General features: G+C 41.9%; 1 protein-coding gene across 1 annotated transcript in view; it reads left to right on the plus strand.

The window, feature by feature from the left end:
* The window catches only part of LOC123974390 (anosmin-1), a 40,196-nt gene extending 19,318 nt beyond the window's left edge, over positions 1-20,878 (plus strand). Inside the window, exons 3-14 of the mRNA XM_046055061.1 lie at positions 2,410-2,472; positions 2,789-3,011; positions 7,142-7,326; positions 7,679-7,808; positions 10,002-10,207; positions 12,097-12,241; positions 12,889-13,035; positions 15,298-15,386; positions 16,513-16,684; positions 17,366-17,586; positions 18,352-18,493; positions 19,722-20,878. Of these exons, the coding sequence (XP_045911017.1) occupies positions 2,410-2,472; positions 2,789-3,011; positions 7,142-7,326; positions 7,679-7,808; positions 10,002-10,207; positions 12,097-12,241; positions 12,889-13,035; positions 15,298-15,386; positions 16,513-16,684; positions 17,366-17,586; positions 18,352-18,493; positions 19,722-19,780 (1,782 nt within the window). The 3' untranslated portion in view covers positions 19,781-20,878. The remainder of the gene's footprint in view (positions 1-2,409; positions 2,473-2,788; positions 3,012-7,141; positions 7,327-7,678; positions 7,809-10,001; positions 10,208-12,096; positions 12,242-12,888; positions 13,036-15,297; positions 15,387-16,512; positions 16,685-17,365; positions 17,587-18,351; positions 18,494-19,721) is intronic.
* Positions 20,879-24,770: the final 3,892 nt, after the last annotated feature.

Consider the following 24,770-nt stretch of genomic DNA (forward strand, 5'->3'; position numbering starts at 1 on the left):
TTTGCCCAAAGAGTTAAATAAAAAGAAGAAAAAAAAGAAAACTGGGACTCAGAGGGTGAGACAACACTAAACACACAGCCAGCATTCTGATCTGTGTTGCAATATCCTTGGTACGCAATGTGCTGTGTTAATTCATGCTGCTTGGCACGCAAGCCCGAGAATCTCGAGGTAACGATGACTTTATTTTCACTTGTATAGTTGTGATTGTGGCAAACCAGAAAAGGATTCATCTTCAAGAAAAGCCAGTGGAATGCATTCAGTCCATGCACACAAGATCTTTCAATGAGTAAAATGAGCTTGATCCCCTGGCTTATGTGTGTATGTTCAGTGATTTGTAGAAGGATTTGGGGGCTTTAATATATGCGCCTACTGGCAGAATGTCCTTTAGACACGGGTGCAGCACACAGTTATTGCCTCAACACCTCATTGTTCCAGCACGGTGCTTGTGCGAGGCTGGGATGCTGAGTTTGCTGCTACTGCCCGTCTTCGCCGCAGGCTGTACTCTCAGAGGACACAATTGAGAACAGAATTCATGATATAAGGTCACCATATTATTAATAGCAGATGATGATAAAACTGCATAGACTCTGTGGCCGATGAGGCATAACTTGGACAGTGCAATTGAGCTCATATGTCTGTGTAAAATCTCAGAGGTGTTGCTGTGGTTTCACCTGATCAGCTCTGTAGAAACCACATTAGTTTCTTTTGGAGCTCTCAGCTGTCATAACTACATGCTTTTTCTCCAAGGTGTCCAATTTTCCCTCTGGCACTTTAAATTTTATAACATCGCCAGAGAGATATCTATATTGCTGTGCAGTAATTAAGAAAATACCTTCCCCTCCCAGCCTCCTTTACTCTCTGGAGCCGGCAACACTCAGCACACTGTCCACACAGGGCTTTCATGGTTGCCCAAGATGAGGCTGGGTGAACCAGAGAGCCGAAGCTGAATGTAATTGAGCGTTGGCAGCAGTGTGCATGGTCCTGATTGCAGCATGTCCCTCCAGAAGCAAGGTTTATGTTTCATCATGTGCCTGTCCACCGCACTCCATAAAAAGCAAATAAACTTTTCACTGGCAATGGCATAATAATGACAGAGTTGGCTAATGAGCGAATTAAAGTCATAAATACAAGCCTGGCCCCCTGACTGAGATGTGAATTTTCTTACACCAACTTTGTGTTAAATGCACTCTCTACAGTAGGTGCCCTTATTTAACCACTCTTCTGTACTGTACCTTGCATAACACTAAAAACTGTTCAGAATATTTTTTTTTCAGGATTTTCTTATTCTGTCTAAAAGTGAACCTCCACTAGATCTCTTTAATTACTTTATTGTATGTCCCTCTCCCACTGACCAACATATTGGACTGTCCCAGATGAAGAATGTAGGCAGATGTGTTGAAAATGTACTGCTGTGCCTTGTCTTAGAGCTATAACAGCCTAAATTAAATGGAGTTGAATGAGCGACTTTGGCAGGTCTTTGGTTGGTGTGGTTTGGGCTGCTCCCAGTGCAGCACAGAAGCGGCCTGGCAGTGGTTTGACTGTTTGACTGAACCTGCTCTTCTCTTTCACACCAGCTCTCAGTGGCCAGCAACGGGAGCATATAAGACCCTAGCTTCTCTCAGACCCATCGAAACACATTCCCTTTCCTGCGGCAGCATCTGCCTGATTCTATTGGACTTGCATGGACTTTTGTGTTATATTACATTCTGCTTTATTGGATTTGATTTATTCAGGGTGTGTTGTAGTACTTAAAGCGAAAGGAGTTTGACTAGATTGGTAAACTTTTCATTTTAAATTTTATCATCCCATTATGCTTGGCAAAATGACTCCAAGCTGCACTCACGCTGAAGCTTTTTTTCTTTTAATCCGTGCCTTTTGCCAAACATTCAGTAAATTTGTTCCACGTGTTAAAAATGGGAATCCCAAGAACATTAAACCAAGTGTATCATCTATGAAGCGCTCTCTGTTCAGTGTGGTAAAGAGAAGGGAATTTGGTGCCAGCACCAGAGTGTATCAGGCCCAGACATGAGCAGGAGAAGTAGCAGGATGAGTATGAGGCATAGACAGCATGGGGGGCTAGTAGTGTTAAGGCATAAAGAGGGAATCTGCCGTGGCACACCAAGCACACTCAAACACAAGCATCACAAGATTTCTTGACACGTGCAAGGGTGTGGCTGTCTACTCATAATGGACAACCCTTTTGCCCCATATTAGCTTTTGTAGAAGATTGTTGATTTCCCTTGAAGGTATGCCGGGCATCTGTAACAAAAGGAGGTGTGACTGGTTGTTGTGAATGTGCAGGGGAAGTGGCTGAGTGAGTTGCCTGTCAGGCAGCCAACCATCTCCACAGCAGTGGCTCTTTGATGTGGCTGGCTCTTTGAAGAACTGACACCCTTCTCCTTTTCACAGTGCCTGGAGCCCTGCAAGGAATCCTGGGACCTGAAGGAAAACCAGTGCCAGGATTTATGCGAGGTATGTCACTACCACAAATACTGTGGTTGCCTCAGTCTCAAGTGTTTGAGCTTTTCATACTTAGTAGGCAATTCAATGAGAGGAAAGTTTGAGAGGAGTGTGAAGTAACTCTTTCTGCGCTGTAACGACACTCTCTGTGAGGCTGAATCAAAGCTGTTTAATGTCCTCACTACTCCAGTGAGTCATAAGCTGAAATGTAAACAGGACAATCCCTGTTAGCTCACAGAGCTGCCTGTTTCCAGCCAGTTAGGTTGGTTTTAGAAGGTGATGTGACATATGTTTTTCCTCTCCTTCTCATCCTCCCCTTACTCCTTAGCCCCTCTTTCCCAAGAAGCACTATGAGTGTCTTACAAGCTGTGAGTTCCTAAAGTCAGTAGAGGGAGTGAAGCAAGGTGACTGTCCTGCCCCAGAGAAGGCCAGCGGCTTTGCAGCAGCCTGCGTTGAGAGCTGTGAGGAGGATGGAGAGTGTTCAGCCGTGAAAAAGTGCTGCTCTAACGGCTGCGGCCACACCTGCCAGCTGCCTAAGAACCTCTACAAAGGTAATACGACAGGCTAAACTTGCATCACATATTACAATAAAATGATCCCCAACAAATACTTCTTTAAAGTTGTAATCCTTAAGATTTCAGTCCTGGTTGATTTGACGACACCCATGACGACCAATCCTTCAGCAGCCACATTGTCAGAACAGAAGAGCCACTTGGGTGTCTGTTTACATTGCAGCCAAGCAAACTCATCTTGTTTCACCTTAGTAGGTTTCCATACAACTGCAGTTCACAGTAGAAAGAGTTGGTTAGCTTACTGAGAAGTTGGAGGAGTATAGCCTGTCACGTGCAACTCTTTACCAGTTTTCAACTGTGGCTGCTCTTTTGTGTTCTATTATTCTCATGGCAAAAATTTGTGTTTTTTGTTAGGTGCATTCTGATTTACTTCGGTGACCAATACATTGTATTTCCTGACTGCTTCACAGTAAAAGCCTCTTGTTTTTTGGAGAGAGAGAGAGAGACAGAGAGAGACCCCTTGTGCGTGTGAAGGAAAATTGAAATCAGAGTGGACTCTGCCACAATCTGAAGTTTGAACTCATTAGAAATACATTGAATGACTATTCCTAAAAATAGAAAATGCTAACCACAAATAGTATCAAAAACGAGGTTTGATTTCATGAAAATCTTAAGGATTGTAACTATAACAAAACTAAAGATATGTAACTGTAAGTAATTGCAAATAATTCAAATTAAAATTCTTTGCATTTACATTAAATTGAAATATGTTGTAAACATCATAAACATGTGAAAGTGAAGTTTGTGATCTTAATACATCACCAGTATCCGCTTTATTAAATTTTAATAGTCCAATAGTCAGTCCATAAACACGATTAAGTCCGCCATATCAACTGCAATGATAAATTATAATCTTAAACACATCAGTGAACATCATAATTTATTAATTAGAGGAAAAAGGGAGTTCTACCACAAGCCACTGATAAAGTTGCTTAATTATCCGTGCACTCAGCAACTCATCTCTTTATTTAATCATTGCACTTCTGTTTCCAAGAGGGACCAGATTAACACGATTCGTCAGCCGAATCATGGATACTCCCTCCCTCTCTATTTATCCTACTCAATAAATGATGTTTCATATCTGTTAACCGTCCAACGCGAAAGTCATGTTTTTAATGTGATCATTTTCATTATCTGTGTCGAACAAATGAGTCCCACTCTGTCAAACATTAATTTAAAATCTCAATGACGCAAATAGCAGATGATCTTAAACAAATTTTGACAACTTGCTCAGAATCATATGTTTTTATTTCATCTCTTTGTATTGTACCTCACCCGCTCATCCTTCATGCTGGTTCTGTTGTCTATTGGAATATATCTTCAGTCTCAGATTTGCTGGATAAGCTTGAGGGTTTCACAGACACAGATGTACCCAGGAATCTTTGCTCCAATAAAACTGTTTAATGGTGTTGCCGTAGGCGGTCTGATGTTCTGAGGGTGCTGAGTCGTTATGTGAGCGAACCAAGAGCCTCTGAACTTGGTGATGGGAGCTGGAACTACATTATATACACTATCAGCACAGTATTGCCAGCAGCCTGGGGCCATAACAAAGTTGGGGAGATGTTGAAGTGAGAGCAGTGGAAGATGAGTCTAAACCAAGCTTTGAACTGCAGAAATGATCAACTGTATGCTTTGAACCACACCGCAGTGAGTGTAAGCATATTTTGTGCACGCTGTATTAAGTTGACAGAGGCAAGAGCATGTGATTCGAGCTTGTGCACACAGAAGAGCATGCTAGTATTTATGTTTGATTTAGAAAAATCCGGAGGGACTTCACGGTAGATGTCATGCTCAAAAGGTGAATAGTTAATCGGGGAAAGATGAAGGCAGGCGTAACCTTGAAAATGTCAATACAGTGACCTGGTCAATGGAAACCATTCACAGCACTGTGAGACCTTCAAATTAAGCAGTCTACCCGCTGATTTAGGCAAACACTGAGCTCATGATGGGTCGCCGTCAGCACTGCATTTACACTGAATTACACTGAGCGTTTTGGTGAAAGTCAGGATGGAATTCCTCTCCCAGTCCTCAGTGTTAAAGGTCTAATTAGCTGCTCATGGTCTGAAGAGCATAATTGTTTCTATGTGTGCACAAGTGTATATGTAGTCTTTGCCATGATGAGCCATGATGCTGGAAGCCATTAACAAATGCAAGCGGAGAGAAATTGAGCGTTTCCCCCACTGAGATCACTATCAGATGTGTGTGTATGTGTGTCCTCAGGTTAGGGTCCCTAGCCTATATATATATATATGGACACTGGACCCCCACCGTGCCTTTGATGTGTAACAAAGCTTCTTTTTTTTCAGTAGTGCCTGATTTTGTTATCATCCACTGCTCTGTGATGTCGCCTCAAAGATGTGTTCTCGGCTACAATATGCTTTGCACGTATGGAAATAGGTGGTTTATTAGGCTCTTCTGTATCTTTCATTTTCATATATTTCTAGTTCTCTCATTTTGGAAACAATGAAATGCAACCCAACGTTTTATGCATGGGAGCTCAGAGGTGGGTAAAACAAAGAATATGCAAAAATTAAATTAAATTCTGCGAGAGTTTTCCTTACACTGTCACAACAAGTCAGCCAGTTAATCGGTCCATCAGCCATCCTCAGTTTACGGTAAGACCTTGTGCTACAAGCAGTATTTGTAGTGTTTTCCTCAACCCCTGTAATTAGATCAGTCATTATGACAGTATGTGCGTGAGTATTGAGAATTATATTCCTGGAGTGTAATTGTTGGCATGATTAAGACATGAATGGACGCCATACTCTTGATCGTGCTTCAGCAGCAGTTACATCATGGTTTGGAGTAAGCGTGTGGCCATTGAAAAATGAATGCTGTATGATTCTTGGACCAAACTTGACCCGAAAGTTATCTTTGGAAAGAGCAGGCTGAGAGAGAGTGTATTCGTTGCCCTCCTCCACATTGCGGAAGAGGGAGGTTGTGTGTGTGGTTGTATTTATGTGTGGTTTGTGCTTTGCAGGAGTACTTGTGTGACTTTGTGGGAAGATGAGCTAAGACAGAGGGAGAAGAGGAATGCTGTGGTTACCTTGGTGTTCATTATTGCGCAGGAAATGTGACACGTTTGTTCACAGACACACACACACTCGACTGTGGAGCTGTGAAACCACAGCACAATGACCCCCAGCTGTTAGCATGCAGAAAGCTGCTATCAGTGGGACAAAACAAAGTAATGACTCCATATGCATGTGGCTCAAGGACCCTCCCCCATCTTCCAGGATTTCATATGCATCAATCACTTTTACATGCACTGAATGAAGAATGAATAGAGATATAAGTAGATCAAGCGCACTGCATATAAAACACAGTCTTGATTATGTTGTTTACCGACATGAAGCGCAGTAGCCTTGAGCGCGTGTTGGTGCTGTTTATAAATGCGAAGCAGTGGTGGGCTGCTCAACAGCGACAGCAGTCCAACATAATGGTCTGAAGTGCTAGGTGATTTATTGAGAACTGTGGGATGTGTTCAGCCTTCTCCTGTACTTCCAAACTTGCTTTTCCAATCTCCATCTCATTATCACTGTACCCAGCGCTCAATCAACAACTCACTACGTCTCCACTGCAATAAATTCACTTGAGAGAGTCAGTCTGACTTGGCTGAGCATTTGACTCAGTCCTGCGCTTAATAAATCTCTAATTTATTGCACATGGCCACATCAGCTTTGTCTGAAAGGCTGAATGTGAAGGCCAATGATGCACATGAACTTTACATGTATGTGTGTATGTTTGCACTGGTGTATTTTCTGTCTGCAAGAGAGAGAGAGAGACGTTATGCGAGCCATCTTGCATACCTAGATGCAAACTGTGTGTATCATTACTAAGAAGCGCAGCTACTAAAACACATCCCTCTGGCCAGGAAATATCACAATCTGTCACAGTAGAAAGATGATGCTGTTGACCCACAGCATGTATTAAATCTATTGCGGTGAGGTCATGTCTCATTTTCAAATCTGTATCTGTCCAACCCCGATGGTGTCATTTATCTTTCCACCCAAGAAAGGAAAACAACAAATTTTATGTTGAAGTTCACCTACAATGTTCCACACACCGGTGATATTAACTGGTATCGTCTTCCTTGCTTGCACTTTTAGGAGTCCCTCTGAAGCCGAGGAAAGAGCTGGTGTTTGTGGAGCAGCCGTCAGGTCAGCTGGAGATTCGCTGGTCCTCCAAGTTCAACATTTCTGTCGAGCCTGTCCTCTATGTGGTGCAGCGTCGCTGGAATTATGGCATCCACCCCAGTGAGGATGATGCCACCGATTGGGAGACTGTGGCGCAGGTAGGAATCTGCACACCATACTTGCAAAATACTGAACCATGTAACTGAGAGGAAAAGTTTTTCATCACATATTGTTATGTGAGGGATTCTTTTTATCAGACATTTTGGATTTGTATCACTAAGAAATGTCAGCTTCACATGTCCCAGCGTGCCACATGCTACAGCTGTGAAAGTGCTGCACTGTGCTGACAGACGGTTGCACGTGGTTGCGCATTCCTCACAGTCACAGTGTCTTTGAAAGTTTGGCAAAGAGAAACACACAGATGACTGATGTGGCAGCAAACTCACATGGGGCTCTGACCCTGTGCGAACCCTGACCCCTGTGGTTTGCTCCCCCCCATCTGTCCCTCAGACTGCAGAGGAGCGCGTCCAACTGGCCGACATCAGAGCCAGCAGATGGTACCAGTTCAGAGTTGCTGCAGTCAACGTCCACGGGACCCGTGGCTTCACCGCGCCCAGCAAACATTTCCGCTCCTCGAGAGGTCTGTGTGTGTGTATCTACTTACTTGTGTGGCCTTGCTTTGTGACTAAGTTCCTGTTTGACACCCACTGCCCTCCATTTGTTATGGTTTAGACCTTGGAACAGGTGGAGCCTTTGGGAAAGAGTTTCAAGACTTGATTTGACAACTTATACAAAGCAAGTGTATGTGTTGAATATTCTGTCTTTGAAAAATTCAGTTTTTATTCACCTGCACTTTGCACCTTGCATTTCTTCAGTCTTTTTTGGACCTTTTTGTGAGATCCACTGCTAAGATATTCAACCATACAGCAGCAAGCCAAGCATAGCCAAACAAACATTTATCACTTTTAACTGATGTCATTTACTCTGCTTAGATGTGTTTATTTAAAACTGTATTCAGGTATACAACTTTTGAATTATTTCTTTTACCTTGTTAACCTGAATTGTAAATTTATGTTTCCCCTCCACGGTTTCCACACATTTCCCAGTGAGCTAAGGGGAAAGGCTAATTCCAATACCAAGTAGAATGCAAGTAATGAGTAGGGACTGGGTGCGCAGAACATTTCTTTTCTGTGTTGCAACCAGATCTTCACTTATGTCTTCAAAGGAGGGGTTTCCCCCTCTTTACAGTCATATAAAATGTAATATGTCTGAATTAGTCAGGATATTGCAGGTTTCAAATGAATGCAAGTGTTGTCTTGTTTCCAGATGGAGTGACGTAACCAGCCGATTCAGATCTTTGCCACAGATTAGTGCACAAGCTCTGATGGCATCTTGCATTGCTGCTCGACTCCTCTGCCCTGCACTTTTAAAGTTGAATTACACAAAATTGCAGTGTTGTGCTGCAGATGGCTTTTGTGAAAGCAATGGTGTTGTGCAGGGATTACAGGTTTGTGAATATAGTACTCTGTCTAGATTATATCTGATCCAGATCAGATACTGTGTGTTTATTTGACATGTAGAGGCAAAGCCATGTGCCCTCCAGTTCAGCCTTACCCAGCCCTGAATTCAGTGTCTGTAAATTTCTACTGTAAAATAGTGTCTGCATTGTGTAGATCACTTTTCCACCTGTGTAATGCGCATGGCACATCAACACGTGTTACCCACCTTATGTTATTTATTTATCAACATATATATGAAGTTGTTTAGTAGTGGAACACTGGCAGATTTCCTAAGTACTTCCCATGTTCTGCCAAACACTAAAAACTTGTGCCAAATACAAAAAAGTATTAGTGTGTTTGGTGGTGTGTGTGTGTTTTGACCTAGTCTGTCAATCCTTCGTCATACATTTAGTCCCCAGAGCGTTCTGGATGGCTGTCAGACAGAGCCAGACACCAGGTGGGAAAAGGATTCTGCTGCAGGGATGGAAACCAATCTCCAATCAGGCCAATCAGTGCCAGAACGTTGATAGATTGATGGGAGCTGTCATGGATTTGATGAACTCCTGGCCATTCTGTCATTCAATTGTTATTTATATAGTATGGCCATATCATCTGATTGCAGTTTTGCACAACTATACTTTGTAAGAACTGACTGCTTATTTATCTTGCACAGCCAACATCAGCTGGTATGTAGAACTGATGGGTCCAATTGTGTTTCTGGACTGGGTTAAATGTGTTTCAGGTGGAGATAGGGCAGGGGAGAGGAGAGCCAACAGGGCTGTGGCGTGAATCATTTTCTCATTACAGGGCTATTCCCTATGGTCTGGGGTCTGGCATGTGGTCCTGTCTTTCCTCCTGCACCAGGCTGACATCAGCAGCCGGCAGCAGGCTGGGTCACAACACATACAGATGGGTTCAGAACCAGCTTTTCTCTGGACACACATGCACATTAGTTTGAGTACAGGAATGCTGAGTTTGGAGCCAGCAACTGAGCAACATGTGTTTGTTAACCCCTGACCTGCGCTCTTGGTGCTGCCAAACGCCGTCATAGACGTGACATGACGCCTGTCATAATATCTCACGGCAGACTGTCAATGGAGGACAAATTACTTTACATGGTGTCATACTGGTCCCCCTCCTCAAGTGGTGAAAGGTGTCTTGGCCTGTAATACATTCAACCTGAAATTGTATTTGTTAGGTAAACTGCCCTGGCCCAAGATTTTATCACATACAAGTACCATAGGCCCACTCTGTCTTCCTCTCTAAATGTCTACAGAGGTACTCAAATTTGTCACTGCTGACAGTGTTGTTTCTTGTTGTTGCTATGTCTTCAGACCCTGCCGCCCCTCCCAGCCCAAGCAGTCTGCGTGTGACCAATGTGACGCTGGGAGACGAAGGCCTGGTGACAGCTCGTCTCAACTGGACCCTGCCAGAGGAGCCCGATATCCCCATACATCACTACAAAGTGTTCTGGAGCTGGACGGTGCCCACCAAGTCGATGGTGCCATCCAAGAAGAAAAGGAGAAAGACCACCAACGGGGTAATCTTCTCACCCTGTCTTAGTGATGTGTTCTTTCTCTTCCTTTCCTTTTTCCTCCCTCTAAGACTATGGGGTCCCATCCAGGATTATCTCAGCATCTTCTTCTCTGGCCTCCACACAGCACTGTTAATATCCATGTAGGCCTGCAGTGGAAAAGAGGATAAACATAGAATAGGAATTGCATTTATTTATATATACTTGCAAGGCTATCAATCACACACACAGATTGATACAATGTGTTCTTCATTGTTTTATTCCTTCTACTGAAAGAACCCTTAGATGCACTGTTAAGCGTTGAAAGAAAACACATTAAGCGTGATAAATAGCCCTATTTATAGTTATAAATCGTCAATCAATGATTTCAAGGTCTTATGTTTCTTAAATAACTCAATTTGTGTAGTTTTTTGCTGTTGGTGTTATGGGTTTTTGGTTTTCGATTGTGTAATTCAGCTTTTTCTGAAGTGGGTTTATTTATTTAATTTGTCTAATTTTTAACATAGATATCAGTGGCTTCAAAGTCAAGTAGTTTTTGTAACTATACTCACAATTCCTATCCTATTATCTTTTGCAATAACACATAAAGAAGCCTCTTGTATAAGAGGCGCAATGTCTTCCAGTATCTTCAACCAAGTCCATTTGTCCTTGATTTTAACCTTCCTTAGACAGATATGACCTAGATGACTGAGAATCTTCAGACATGAAGTGTGTTTAAACTCAGGGGAGACTCAGTAAAACAGGACAGAACAGCTAAAGGCATCCAAGAAACATTGTCTAATGATGACATGAATATCATGTTTAAAGGAAAATACCATTGGTTCTTACTGTTTATGCCTTGGAACAGCTTAGTTGGCATACTCAAACATTCTCCACTATTTGGTTCAGCCAGAAAGAAGAGTATTCATGACCCTTTGTCTGAGCTCTCACAAAGACAAAGCCCCCCACTTACAAGCACAAAGAAAGGATAAATAGAATTTGGTTATAAAAGCTTAAACAAACAGGCAAGCTAAGCGCTTACAAAGTTAGACTTCCTGGCATTGACATCTCAAAAAGCCACAGAATAATATTTTGATAGTATTACAAATTAGTTTTTTTGCTCCTACATAAAAATTACTCAATTACATACAAGCTTTTGGACTGTCACAGAATGAAGCAATGGGTCCATAAGCACATACAAATTTAATTGAACTTGTAGAAAAATCATATGACTTGATCACTGACCGTCCTCATAAACTACATACTTTTATACACATAACTGAATCAGTTTTCTACTTAAAGGTTTTGTGAGCCATTTGCACAATATATCTAGTAACGTGTGACCTGATAACACATACCTGTGTCTCAGTAGCTGTGGAGCATTTCATTAGAGACTGGAGCAGAAAGACAGATTGTCTAGACAGTCCACACACACCTCTATAGAGTCTTCTCCTGAATTAGTTTATGAAATGCATAGCAGATGTGGCACGGAGGCGATTGAGGTGGGAGACACCAGACACCTATTGACACATGTACTACTGGTTTCCACTTTGGCACCTCGGGGCTTTGAAAGCAGCCTGCTGGTAGAGGAATGTCAAAACACGCACAGTCAATAACAAGAACTCATCAAGCTCACGCTGATGGTGGAATGCTGCAAGTCAAACACAGTGAGGAAGCCCTGGGAGGCTCTGATAACATGGCTCCCTCACATGGCCCTGAAGACTATCTCCTCGCCATGATACCTTCCCCAGCTCCACATGTGTTTTTAATAAGCAGGGCTTTCCCACAGTCCCGGGTTGGCCCAGGCTGAGCTCAGCTGGAACTATGACTGGGACAATGACAGGGCTTTGAAACAAGTCCCAAGTCGAGCGCGGTAACATACAAAATGCCAACATGCAAGTGTTCTGTTGTCACAGGCTCAGAGCTGGGTGGATCTGGAGGGACTGCAACAAAACAGCAGTTACACTGTGGAGCTGCAGGCCATCACGTACTGGGGACAGGTGCGTCTGAAGAGCTCCAAGGCTTCTCTCCACTTCAGCACCGCCCAGAATAATGAGTCAGGTAAACATCGGTGCGAATTTTCTGTTGGTCATTCAACAGTCAGACTTGTAATGTTTTTTTTCCACTAGTGATGGCAGTGTTCATTGTTCAGTCCATTATTTGAGTCCAGATTGAAATGTCTCAACAACAATTGCCATGAACTTTATATATATATATATAATCAAACGAAAACTTGGATGGACTGGTTTTTTGATTGCAAATCCATATGGCGTTGGCTGAAACAACCTGGCAGAATCCAATTTGTCTTTTTGTTTGTTTGTTTTCCTTGAGAGTTGAATTTTTCTAAATTGCTGAGAGTCTTCAGGCAAACAATCACGAGAATTGCAAAAAGAAGGGTACGCTGAGAACAAATCTGCATTCATTCGGAGCTCCTGTGTTTTTAGGAAGACAGACTCAAGCCTCGGTGCTATGAGCGTGTACTTTTTAAACATGTGTGGCTCTGGAGGGAATTGAACCTCTAACCTTGGCAGTGTTAGCACTGTGTGTACCAATCATGTTACACCACATCCATGCATAAAGAACGTGTTGTAACTGCTGTCATCTTACAAAGAAATAATTGTGTGTTTCTGTTACCATGCTGGAGAGTTTGCCACAACACACTGACTGTTTTAGCTACAGGAGCAAACATTTCTCCTTTCTCTTCCCAGTAAAATCAGTACTCAAGTCAAAGAAGGAGGAGATATCCCCTCTTGGTTCGACCATGGCCAAACGCCCCTCTGGCCCTCTAGAGGTCGGCACACCCTTCTACCAGGATGGCCAGCTGCAGGTCCGTGTCTACTGGAAGAACCGGGGAGGTATGCACTCTACTGTATTGATTTATAGCTTGGTTAGAATTTAATTAGAACCCCATTATGCCCATCAATCACAATGACTCATGTACACCATAAGAAAGTGTTGACTTATTCTCAGTTACTCAAACAAGGGAAGATCATTTTTTATAAATGTGGTATCAGATTGTGTAAATAAAATAAATGAAACAATATGTCTTCGCAGATTGGTATAAACCTTCACATGGACTGGTAGACCCGAGCCACCGTTTAGTAAAGAACAATAAACACGCAGTACTCAGCCGTGCGATGTGATTTATTGACAGCTGTATTTAATAGATCCTCACCCTCGCACTAGCATTGAAGCGGCCCATTTTGTTTTACAAGCCCTGATGTCATAGGGAACAGAAACAGCCGTGGGTTGCAGCACTGCAAGGGGTTAAAGCCTATAGGAATGCCTGTCCCTGCAGCGTCCATTCCCCATCCCTTCTGTTAATACTAGAGTGGAAATATGGAAACCTTGAAAGCCATGCTCTCAGGGTAACCTGTCAAGTCCCATTCACTGGTCTATGTTATGTTACTAATATATGTCATCGCCTAAGCCAAACTCCACATCTTTGAGTCAAGAATGCAAACCCTGGCTGAAGGAGAGGCCTGGTGAGACACCAACTGCTGAATCAGAGTGAGAGAGAGAGAGAAGGGGAAGATAGAGTTGGCCCAGAGCTGTTAGCGAGGTTGGCCTGGACTCAGAGAGCTGAGTGATGCTGACGGGGATCAAGCATGGCTAGGGAATCACAGTGTAGCAGAGCAGAGTTAATCCTGGTCCAGCTTCTTTTTCTGTCTCTTGTTTGCAGTGCTGGTCTGCAGTGTGTGTGCCACTGCCACTCATTAGTCTGAGGGATGACCCTGGCTTTGACTCTGACAACCTGGGTTCCACTACTGTAAACATACAGACATACAGATGGCCTGGAGAGTTGGAGTCTCTGGACATCTGGTTTGTGTGAAAGAGGAAAGGGACAGGTTAACTGAACCGTAGTTTAATTCTAACTCATTGTCTGTGTGATCCTAAGCAGCCCGGCCTCTGGGTTGTGTCCAGGAGACGATAGAGAACCTTACTATACACCAGCTCAGATAATATATCCCCATTTGCACACCCACACAATAGACAGCAGTCCAGCAGTGGCGGCACATCTGAGGCTTGCTTCCAGTCATGATTTATCGAACACTGCTGAGGTTCTGTTCTCCACCTGATTTCCATGTCCCATTTCTTGTTTTACATACCACTTCCCCTCTCCATCAGACCCGGCTAAGCATATCTTGTTTATTTTTTCCCGATTTCCCGGTTCCTTGTAATTCCTCTCTTCTGCTTCCAAAGAGCTCAGGGGCCCAAGTGCCAGATCTGTGTCTAAGCCTTCAAAGGACCACTTTTATCTCCCCACCACAACCCAGGCCCCCGCCGAGGGATGAACATAGCATAACTCAATTATTAATCGGAGAACTATTTCACATATCCATACGACACCATTGAATGAATAATAAATATAAGATGAGGGCAAATAAACACTGCTGATGAGCTCAGGAGGAGCTACTGTACTGTTAATGAAGCGAATGTTGCTGCTGGACTCCGCAGCTGACAGGGCTGGTGTTTCCCCGGCGTAACCAAGGCTGCTACTCCACTGATGAGAATGCAGATCCTTAAAGTTGAAACAGAAAGGTGTGGGTTGGGAATTGAGTCCAACAGCGAAGAAACAGAAAGGTCTAGGAATCATTCCAGCCTGTCAGATTGTCTCTTGATATCTGATTAATGTTCTGTGGGGGCAACAAAACTACATCTACTGAACTAAGGCGCAGTTTTAAGATATCTCACATTACTTCATACGATACCACACTACATTGCAGAGTTTGAGAGGCAGATGTATTATTCTTCTTACTACATTTATTTGACCACTTTATTCATTTGATGCTTGTGTCTGATACATGCACATACGTTGAGAGCAGTTTGGAGTTCAGTGTCTTGCTAAAGGACACTTTAACATGTGGAAGAGAAGCTCAGGGATTGAACCACCAACCTTGCAATTAATTGCTGACTCGCTGTTTCAAATGAGATACAGCCACGTGTTACTAGTAACTTTGCGGATTAAGATTTTGCATACAACACCTATGATGTTCTTATAAATACAGCTATTATTCATTCATAGTTCATAATTTACTATTGGTTAGTTTCATCTAGCCAACAGTATATTAAGTATATAAAAAGTTTTATAAAATCTCATCCTCCCTTTGCTTCAGACCCCACCGTAAGTCGTTACCATGTCCAGTGGATGCCTGAGTTCTGCAGCCACAACGAGACCCGAGGACCAGAGAAATCAGTCACGCAGGTCAGTCCCCACCGTTTCACATACCTTTTAACTGACGGTCCAATGACAGACACAGTGCAGCAGTGCACAGAGCTATGGCTTGATCAACAGCTTTGTGCTATGCAAAGCACATGCCTAACCTTTTGAAAGGACAGCTCCGCTAAAGAAAACAACTCCACCGAGTGAGCCCGGAGCCCTGTTGCGTTGGATTTGCACTGGGCAAATCACGGGCTGTTGTTTTGAATATTATGAGTCAGTCGTGTGGTCAGGCATGTGGTGTGTTGGGCAATAAAACGCATTTACTTAAACAATGTTTCCCGGAATGGGGGATCATTCACCTCCAACTGCCCCAGCCACGCTTTTGCTTGGGGCTTTGTTTTAGGACGCAGAAGGGTCTGTATAGGGGTTTGGTAGAGCCTGGGTGTGGGGGGTTAACTTTTGTGGCTCAGGCTGATACAGGATGGCAGAGTCCTGGCAATCAACGCATTCTTTTGGGAACAGCGCTCTGGTTGCTAGGAAGTATACATTCATTTCTATAGATCGCTGGGAAGGATTCCAGGCTTGTGCTTTTATGTGAGCACAGCGCCTCATTCACTTTTAATCAAAGCCGTTTCATATCAGAGAGAATATACGCACACCCTCTCTCAAGGGACTGCCTGAAAATGTAGAACCTCTTTATCACAAATGTAAGCTCTAAATACACTAGTCAGCTGTATTTTTGGTTTGTTTCCTCAAAAAGTGATGAGAAAGGCATTTTTTGTTAAGATCAATACCTGATTAAAGTTAGAAATGAGTGTAAAGTCTAAGACTGCTGCACAGAATTCATAACATTTTTCAGACCATTCTCTTTTCAAATTAGACATGAATTCACTTCAGTTGCTTAATTAAGTTCTTGTTGTGTTCCTGCTACATGTGGAAGTTATAAAAAAAATCATTTATATTGTAAGTTGAATAGAAGAATGGTGATCTAACCCCTACCATGTGAGTGTTCAAAGTGGTCCTGTAATGTGGGGCATGTTCCTGAGGCCTGAGTGGGAATGTGATCTGCTCTGGTGCTGTGTATTTAATTATCTCTGAAGCTCCATGGGACCTGACCTGGGTGACATGTCAAAGTCATCAGGGCTGAATAATGTGTTTCTTGGCTCAGGAGAACTACATCAACCTCCCGGGCCTGCTGTTCTCCTGCAAGTACAAAGTCACCGTTCACATGCTGAAGTCCAAGAGACGCTCCAAGGACGAGAGCACCACCTTCCTCACCCCATCCTGTGCTACCATCCGGAGCAAGACTCACAAACACATCCCCTGCCCAGCGGAGGGAGGTGAGTAGTCAGCGGTTTGACATGTAAAGGGCATTTTAAAAATCGATCTATATTAACGCAGACACAGAAATCGGACACTGTGTTAGCAGCATATTATAATCATGATAAGGGATAAAATCTATGCACTCTCACATATCTGGAAATACATCTGTATTAGTTACATCTGTATGGTAAATATGGAGCTACTGCTAGCAGCCGGTTAGCTTAGCTTAGCACAAATACTGGAAACAGTTAACCTGGGTCTGTCCAAAGGTAACAAAATCCACATTCCAGCAGCTCTAAAGCTCACCAGTTTACACGTTATATCTTGTTTATCGTCCTGTTGTCACTGTGAGGTTGCCTGGCAAATAGCGGAGACTCCAGAAGTCATTGTGCCCAGCTTAGATATACTCCATCATTTTTATACTTAATGTTTTGTACAAATTAACTAAACAAGAATGTAAGAAGTGATATTTGTGAGATGCTTGGCATGGCTGTTGGATTCTGTTTCCTTTTGGACAGAGCCAGGCTACCTGTTTCCCCCATTTGTGCTAAGCTAAGCTAAGCCTGCTCTAGCTACATCGTAAGCATACCGATGTGTGAGTGACATCAATCTTGTTATCTAACTCTCGTCAAGTAAGCGATTAAGTGTATGTTCCTTTAATATCAACGGCCTGGCTGAGCACACCTGTCTCCTAACAGCTCCAGGGCTTCCAAAGGTGCTGGCTAAGCCAGAGAACCTCACGGCCTCTTTTTCCATCGTTGAGGGAAACATCACCGGCAACTTCCTGTGGCGTGTATCCAGGGTGGCTCCTCATCAGCGAATCACAGGCTTCCAGGTCACCTGGGCTGAGATCACCACTGAAAGCCGGCAAAACAGCCTGCCTAACAGCATCATCTCCCAGTCCCAGATCCTGCCTCCCGTAAGCCTGTTTTTGTTAAAATGTTTTTCTATTACAACTCCTGTAGTAGCCATAGAGTATAGTCTATCAAATGCTTCAGATTAATGTTTCCATATACCACAGGGACCGTGTCATATATATATATATATATATATATATATATATATATATATATATATATATATATATATATATATATATATATATATATATGTATATGTATATGTGTCATTAAATTCTCCCTTGCAGTGGGAAAGTATGTTCAATCATTTCATTTCACAGCATCTGTCCAAGGTGAGGGTGATTTCAGGATAACACTGTTTTGGCCTCTTTGCATGAATCTTGTGATAAGCGGTTGTGTGCAGACAGACACAGGGATAGATCTGAGGAAGTGTTGTGTCCTGCTGGAAGTTCTCCTCCTCTACCTTTTCATCTGCCTTCACGTCTTCCTCTTTTATCCTCCAGAGAGCTCTGAAAAAGCCGCTCTTTGACATAATCTGCTCCATCAACAACACGTTCTGCCTATCTGCACCTCCCAGCCTCTGGAACTCGTCTATAAATAAAACCACCCACCGCACACTTATCAAGCTGGCAGCAAAAAACGAGAGACAGCAAGCCTTATGAAAACAAAGTCTTTGTTTTTGTCTGTGTCTTGTGCAAAGACAGCCACCAAGCTGATACTTCCCGGTTTTACAGCCTATTCAAATTCTAGACCTGTCAAAGTCAAAGGTAATGTTCTGTTGTATTTCAACTGATTTCATGTCCTCTGCTGCTCTCTTCCCTCAGGACCATAACTTGCTTGTGGTGTCCAACCTGCGGGCATCCACCTACTACAGACTGGAAGTGCAGGTCATAACAACTGCTGGAGAAGGTCCTGCTACTGTCAAGACCTTCCAGACCCCGAACATATTACCAGTCATTCAACACCGTAAGTACTAAGTCGCTGTCAGCTGTTGCTATGCAATGACAGCCAGAGGAGTGTGTACCTTTTTATTAGCTAATTTTAAGGCATTATGTGTTGGATATGTTTGATATGTTAGTATCGTTGGTGCTGCATCGTGTCCACTAATGTGATATTGTTTTTGACTAAGTTTTGTTCGGTGGCTGTTACTGATCAGTGCTAACAGCATACTGCATAGGTAAAAGCAATAGTGTGACATTTTAGTTCATTTGTTTATTTGTTTTCTTGCGAGAGTTAGAAGATCGATACCACTCTCACGTCTGTGCAATAAATATTAGGCTCCAGCCAGCATCGGGTTAGTTCAGCATAAAGACTGGAAACAGCTTGCATGCCTCTGTCTAACAGTAACAAAATCTACCTTCCTGCATCCCTAAAGTTCACTGACTAACACGTTGTTCAGAGCCAAGAAATAGTGCGGCACGTAACTCCCCATAAAACGGTAGATGCCATTTTTACTCTTCAGTTTTAAACAAACAAGAAGAACAAGAATAGTTGATTAGTGAGCTGATTCACCAGAAAGTTACAATTCATACAGGGATGATCAGTATATATTTTAATATCAACAGAGGGAATTACAGAAGTCCCCCTCAGCTCTACAGAGTGTGTTGGCATCTTTCAGTTCACTGTTTTGGTTTTTGGGCCCTCTCTCACTGCTCTCATTAGCATTGTTCAGACGCAGCAGGCAGCTGCCCAGCACCAAACAGCCAGCTTGTAAACATAGTTTAGCATTTAGCAGCTAAAGAATCAGATATTTCCCTCATGAACTGGTTGGGAGCAAAACAGAGACAAAATGAGAATGGATATTGACCATACATTCATCAATTTGCTAAAACCACTCAAAGTTTGTAGGGAATCATATTTTGTTTCTGCTTGTTTCCGCTGCCCCCATGTTGCCAAAATCAGCAGTTTAAAGAGAAAAAAGATGCTGTGCTTCCGCCACATTACTTTGTGTTAGGCAGCATAATTTTTAAGCAAAAGACACTTAACACTGGGTGTTTAGCTCAGCAAAAGGAGAGGATGTAAAAAGTATTAATGGTCTAGATAACAGGTTAGACACGGTTGTGTATCAGCAAGAAAGGCTAGCAAAACAAGCACATTTTTATTGTATGAAAAAACAGTAGATCATTACTACCCTAAGCCCTGAATCTCTGAAGTGACATCTGACAGATCTCTGATAATAATGTGTGTCTTCTAGGACCCAGACTCCGGCAGCACCACTCTCACCACCAGAAGCCAACAGTAGAGAGACACTGAGCTGCAAGTCGAGGCAAACCCAATAGGGAGAAGTACCAGTGCTCTCTGCTCCTGTCTGTCAGGGAAGGAATGTGTGGAACCAAACAGAACCACAGCGCACCAGACCATGAACTGACCCCCCTGCTCGTGAAATATGGGTCCATCTTCTCCAGGCTCCACAACACTTCAGCTATTCCTTCTTAACCCCTCTCTCTTGACTGATACATGTCACCAGACGGGTTGGTCTGTACAGTGAACATACATATTCAGGAGGTTTTGAAATTCTAGGTAAAAGTAAGTAAGTAAGTAAAATTGTTGTCAACCAGCTGCTATTCTACGCAGCAAACAGGATATTAACAAAATTTCAATTGAGTGGATCAATGACAAAGAATTAGTTCATGGTATAGAGAAAAAGAAAATATTTTGGCAACTTGACTGAAGATGGTTGATCATGGATCGTGATGCCAGAACTGTAAAACAATTCATGAAGAATGAAAAGTAGAAATTCATCTATTTATTTTGTGTTACCCATTAAAGAGGCGCTTAGGCATACAGTCAGTACTGATGGATAATGTAACTAAAGTCAATGTTGTTAACCAAGAATATTTCACATAGTATGTTGCATGTAGTACATTTGATTTTTGAACTGTAAATTAATTACTTGCTTCAAATTGAAAGCTTGTAATGGTTTTGCATGACAACCGTTAGCATTCTGTTGGCATGAAATAATGTCTGTGTTACCTCTTTTCAGTATGTTAGCAATATTTCATTAACAGATTAACAAAGAATTATATTGGGAGTAATATGTAATGTTTATTAATGAAATTATAACTTGTGTGGAAATGATGAATTGTACATGTTCTTGGCTGTAGAAATATTTGTCGTGGAACAGTCAGTGAATGTCTATATTTATTTATGTGTGTATTACAAAGTTTGGTTTGGATGTGTGTGAATGTGTATGTTTTGCGTGTTCTAGTCTCAAGTTTTTGATCCGGCAAAAAAAATCTTGTAAAGACATTTTGTAAAAATGGAATTGTAAATACAGTCTTATGTTACATGTTATTTTTCCATGGTAGAAACTGTACAAAATGCTAAGTAATAAAATAATCCTCAACCCGTTCCCTTTGCTGTTTGTTTAATCGAAGCGGCTGTGAGAGGTAAATAGACATGCTTCTCTTCCCAGTATCCAACTATTTGGCAGTTAATGTTGCTTATTTTGGCTGTAAAACCCATCATGGCAGACTCTGTGTACAGCATATTCACTAATCGGTCCAGGAGCCTGAGACATGCGCTATGCACGTCCAAATAAACAGGTCATCTAGCTCAACAGCCCGAGCGAATTTACCATTGCTGAGGTCGGGCACCCCTCAACATAATGCTCTGCTTCTCAGAGCACTTGTGTATTTGAAAAGTATTAAATCCCTCCTCTGCTCAGCTGCCTTTCACCCTCGTAAAAGGAAAAGTGGAAATGTTTACAAAAAAATAAAGCTAAGAGCGACCCTGTGAGATGTAAGCCTAAATGTGTGGATAGCATGATTTTTTTTGTTTAAAACAGCATCTCAGCCTTTTTTAGCACGCATACAATAATGCTGAAAGGAGTGCACGCAGACTAGTGTCTAGTGTTTATACCTTTTATATATTTTATCATGCAGGCAAGATGCATACATTACATTCTTAATAGTGTCAGTGAGATAGAGGCTTATTTACACCAGAGGTACATGTGGTTGTTTTCATTACATTTACATTCAGCTTACAGCCGCTTTTGACCAGAGTGACTTAGAAGTGTGTTCAGGAACAAGATCTGTTGTTAAAAACTTTCTTGCACTGCACTAATAGTATTCTCTTCAATTGATGGTTCATTCGTCCATTTTTGGACATCAAAGGACACAGACTTTCAAGTTTTTGTAATATATAAATAAAATAAAATATATATATATATATATATATATATATAAATTGTTCCTAGTCCTGTTGCCTTTCCTCTGTTTTTGGGCCATAGTCTTGTTTCAGACTGCAATTCTAATTTGCCTTACCTTTGATGCACAAAATGAGTTTCCCCAAATAGACACATATTATTCCAGTGTGCCACTAGCAAAGGCATGGTTTTCTGTTCTGCTCCTGGAGGTTAATCAGTGTCAAGTCAGTATTGCAAATAAATTAAAAATTTGAAATCATGCACTGTATTTTTTTGTTTCTGTATGAAACGGATGCAGTGTTTGCATATTTATGCGTGTGTATGTGTGTGTGTGCTTGTTTTTATAAGTGGACGTTGCTGTCCAGATGTTTGAATTTGAAGTCTGTTCTCAAATAATTCTGAGCACTTGTTTTCACACACTCTTCAGTGAGTCAAAGCTTCGCCACTCACTTCTCAGGGATGTTGTTTATGTACAGTTCTATTATGTCACAGGAGATTAGTTCCTCTTGGTCTGTGCGCCCTAATCCCTCTCTCTTTTCTAGGAGCGGGGCCAGTGTTTAGCCAAGGCTCCTTTCTATGCGAGCCAGCCCAGCCCCTCTCTCTTTCAGACTGTCACAGTCATTCTCTACACACACCAAATACCATGGCCCTCAAGTATGAAAACCTCGAAACAAAAGGGCCTCTAGCATCTTTTGAGGCATGTTGCAAGACGTCCAAGTCTCCGAGGACACAAAAGAAAGGGAAAAAATGCAACAACTAAATAATAGGCCAGTCGTCAGTACAAAAGCTTTGTCTCTGATGGTACAAGGCCAGTGAGGGCTTATTCACTTTGCATGACATTACATCCCTATTGTGAAACGCAGGCAGGGGATATTGCTTTCAAATTGAAACACATACTTCTGAAAACAATATTATTCATTTGGCTCTTTGAATAAGTGAAGTCAGTTAAATATTTACAGGTCTTCTGGTTGACATTAGCCCTCATTTTATTAGAATTGAGAATAACAGTGAGTCCATTCAGAGGAGCGCAACAAAGATAGGCTGTTTCTCCCACACATTTCCACTGACTGACCCCTTAGCACCCGTTCTGCAGATTAACATTGCAATGAGTCGTGCATCACTATTTATCAAATTTAAACCACTTTTATGGGTCATCATACAATAGTTGACAGGGCAACTGTAACATTACTCCTTAAAAGATGGGTGGAATTTAAGTTTTGATGATAGGTACGATCCGAGCTTGACTTTGAAGAATCAGGCAAAAAATAAAATTAATGGACTTTACTTTGCCTTTTCAGATGACACTGATGGTAACCTTAATGATTTGAAAGCAAATTTTACTCTCATGTGAGTTTCAGGTCAGTGAGATCATCGAGCAGAGCCAGGCATTCGCTCTAGATTACTACCACATGCACTACATCCATTTGCGCTGGTACTCCTTCAATATGATGAGATGGAATATAGTGTCTGTGAGATTGATGAAAAATAACCAGTGTTTCCCCCCCTCCATTAGGAAGGCAATGTTGCTTTAATGCTGTGGTATGGTGAGAAATCTGACCTTGCCCTGGGCAGTGGGCATGTTTCTGCTTAGGCTCGGGTGAGTGGGACCAGGCAGGGGACACATGAAAGGATTTCTCTGTCAGGCTGCAAAGATGTTCAGTCTAAAGTCTAATGAAGACCAGAACACATGGACAGACCTGAGTACATGCATGTCTCACATTATACAAGCACATTGAGCTACAACACTGTTGACAAGCTTGATATTCTTCTCCTGTTCTTTAAAGGTTGACAAAGTGAAAACCTTGATAAGTGTGTGTGCTGAGATTAAAAAGCTACCAGGACACTGAAGTAAACATGCCACATCCAAAGACAGGCTGATATTGTGTTTGTTTTCTCTGTCTTTCATTTTAGCAACTATTTCCTTTGCCTCAGTGGCTCCACAGGGAACTTGATTTCTAGAGTCTGTGCCTGGAAAAGCTTTCTTTCATGAATATTTTGGAAGAAACTGAAGATGTGCCATCTTGGGTTGTACAAGTCAGCAGCTGAGCTGCTGTAATAATACCACAAAAAAATTCTTTCATATAAACAAAGTTACCAGCTTATAAGGTACACCTGTGCAATCAAATGCAATCCAATCCAATAGATCTCCAATAACTCCAGTCTCATAATGTTCATTGTAGATGACACTGTGTCAGAGAGCAGTTGATTCAGCTATTTTGTGGCAGCTGTGGTGGAGACATATTGGGCTATTATAGAGAGATGTGTTGTGGGAGGCAAAATATTAAATCATCTCTCAGTATAATCAATGGTGGAAGATGTACTGCTATCAACACAATGTAAAAATCCTCTCTTACAAGTAAAAGTCAAGCATTCAAATTTCTACTTAGGTAAAAGTGCAGAATCAGTGTAATCAGCAGAATGTAGTTAAGTAATAAAGTACTAATAAGGTAAAATGAATTTCATAGTGTTATTTATTATGTATTATTGCATTATTAGTATTGTGGCTAATTATTACATTATATATATTATTTATAACATTAATATTGGAGCTCATTTTAATTTCTTATTGCAAGGTCTTTTGATCTATAATAATGCTTCATACTGTAGTTTGTAATCTGATCAAATGTTTTGCATTTAAACTTTAAAAGTAACAGCAGGAAGATCTATAAAATTAAAATACAATTAAAAGAAAAATAGATAATTAAAAATCAACTAAAATCAGGAAAGGCTCTTCCATAACAGTATGTTTTAAGAAGAAGCTTAAAAGAGTTCACTGACTCAGCTGCCCTGATTTCCTCTGGCAGGCTTTTCTGGAGCCTCGGGGCCCTGACTGCAAACGCTCTGTCCCCTTTAGTTTTCAGTCGAGACTCTGGAACAGACAAATGACCTCTACCCGAGGATCTCTAGGTACGTGCTGGTGCGTATGGGACTAACAACTGTACAGTGCATCTTAAATGTCCATGGAGCACTTCCTTTCCAACACTGACTCTAATGCAGTATGATAGAACAACAATGCTAACTACAGCCTCAAAAATGACCATACATTGAATTAACACCTCACTGAAAAACAGTGCAATGAATATAAACATTTGAGCT

This window comes from Micropterus dolomieu, linkage group LG07, assembly GCF_021292245.1.
Source record: "Micropterus dolomieu isolate WLL.071019.BEF.003 ecotype Adirondacks linkage group LG07, ASM2129224v1, whole genome shotgun sequence".
NCBI lineage: Eukaryota > Metazoa > Chordata > Actinopteri > Centrarchiformes > Centrarchidae > Micropterus > Micropterus dolomieu.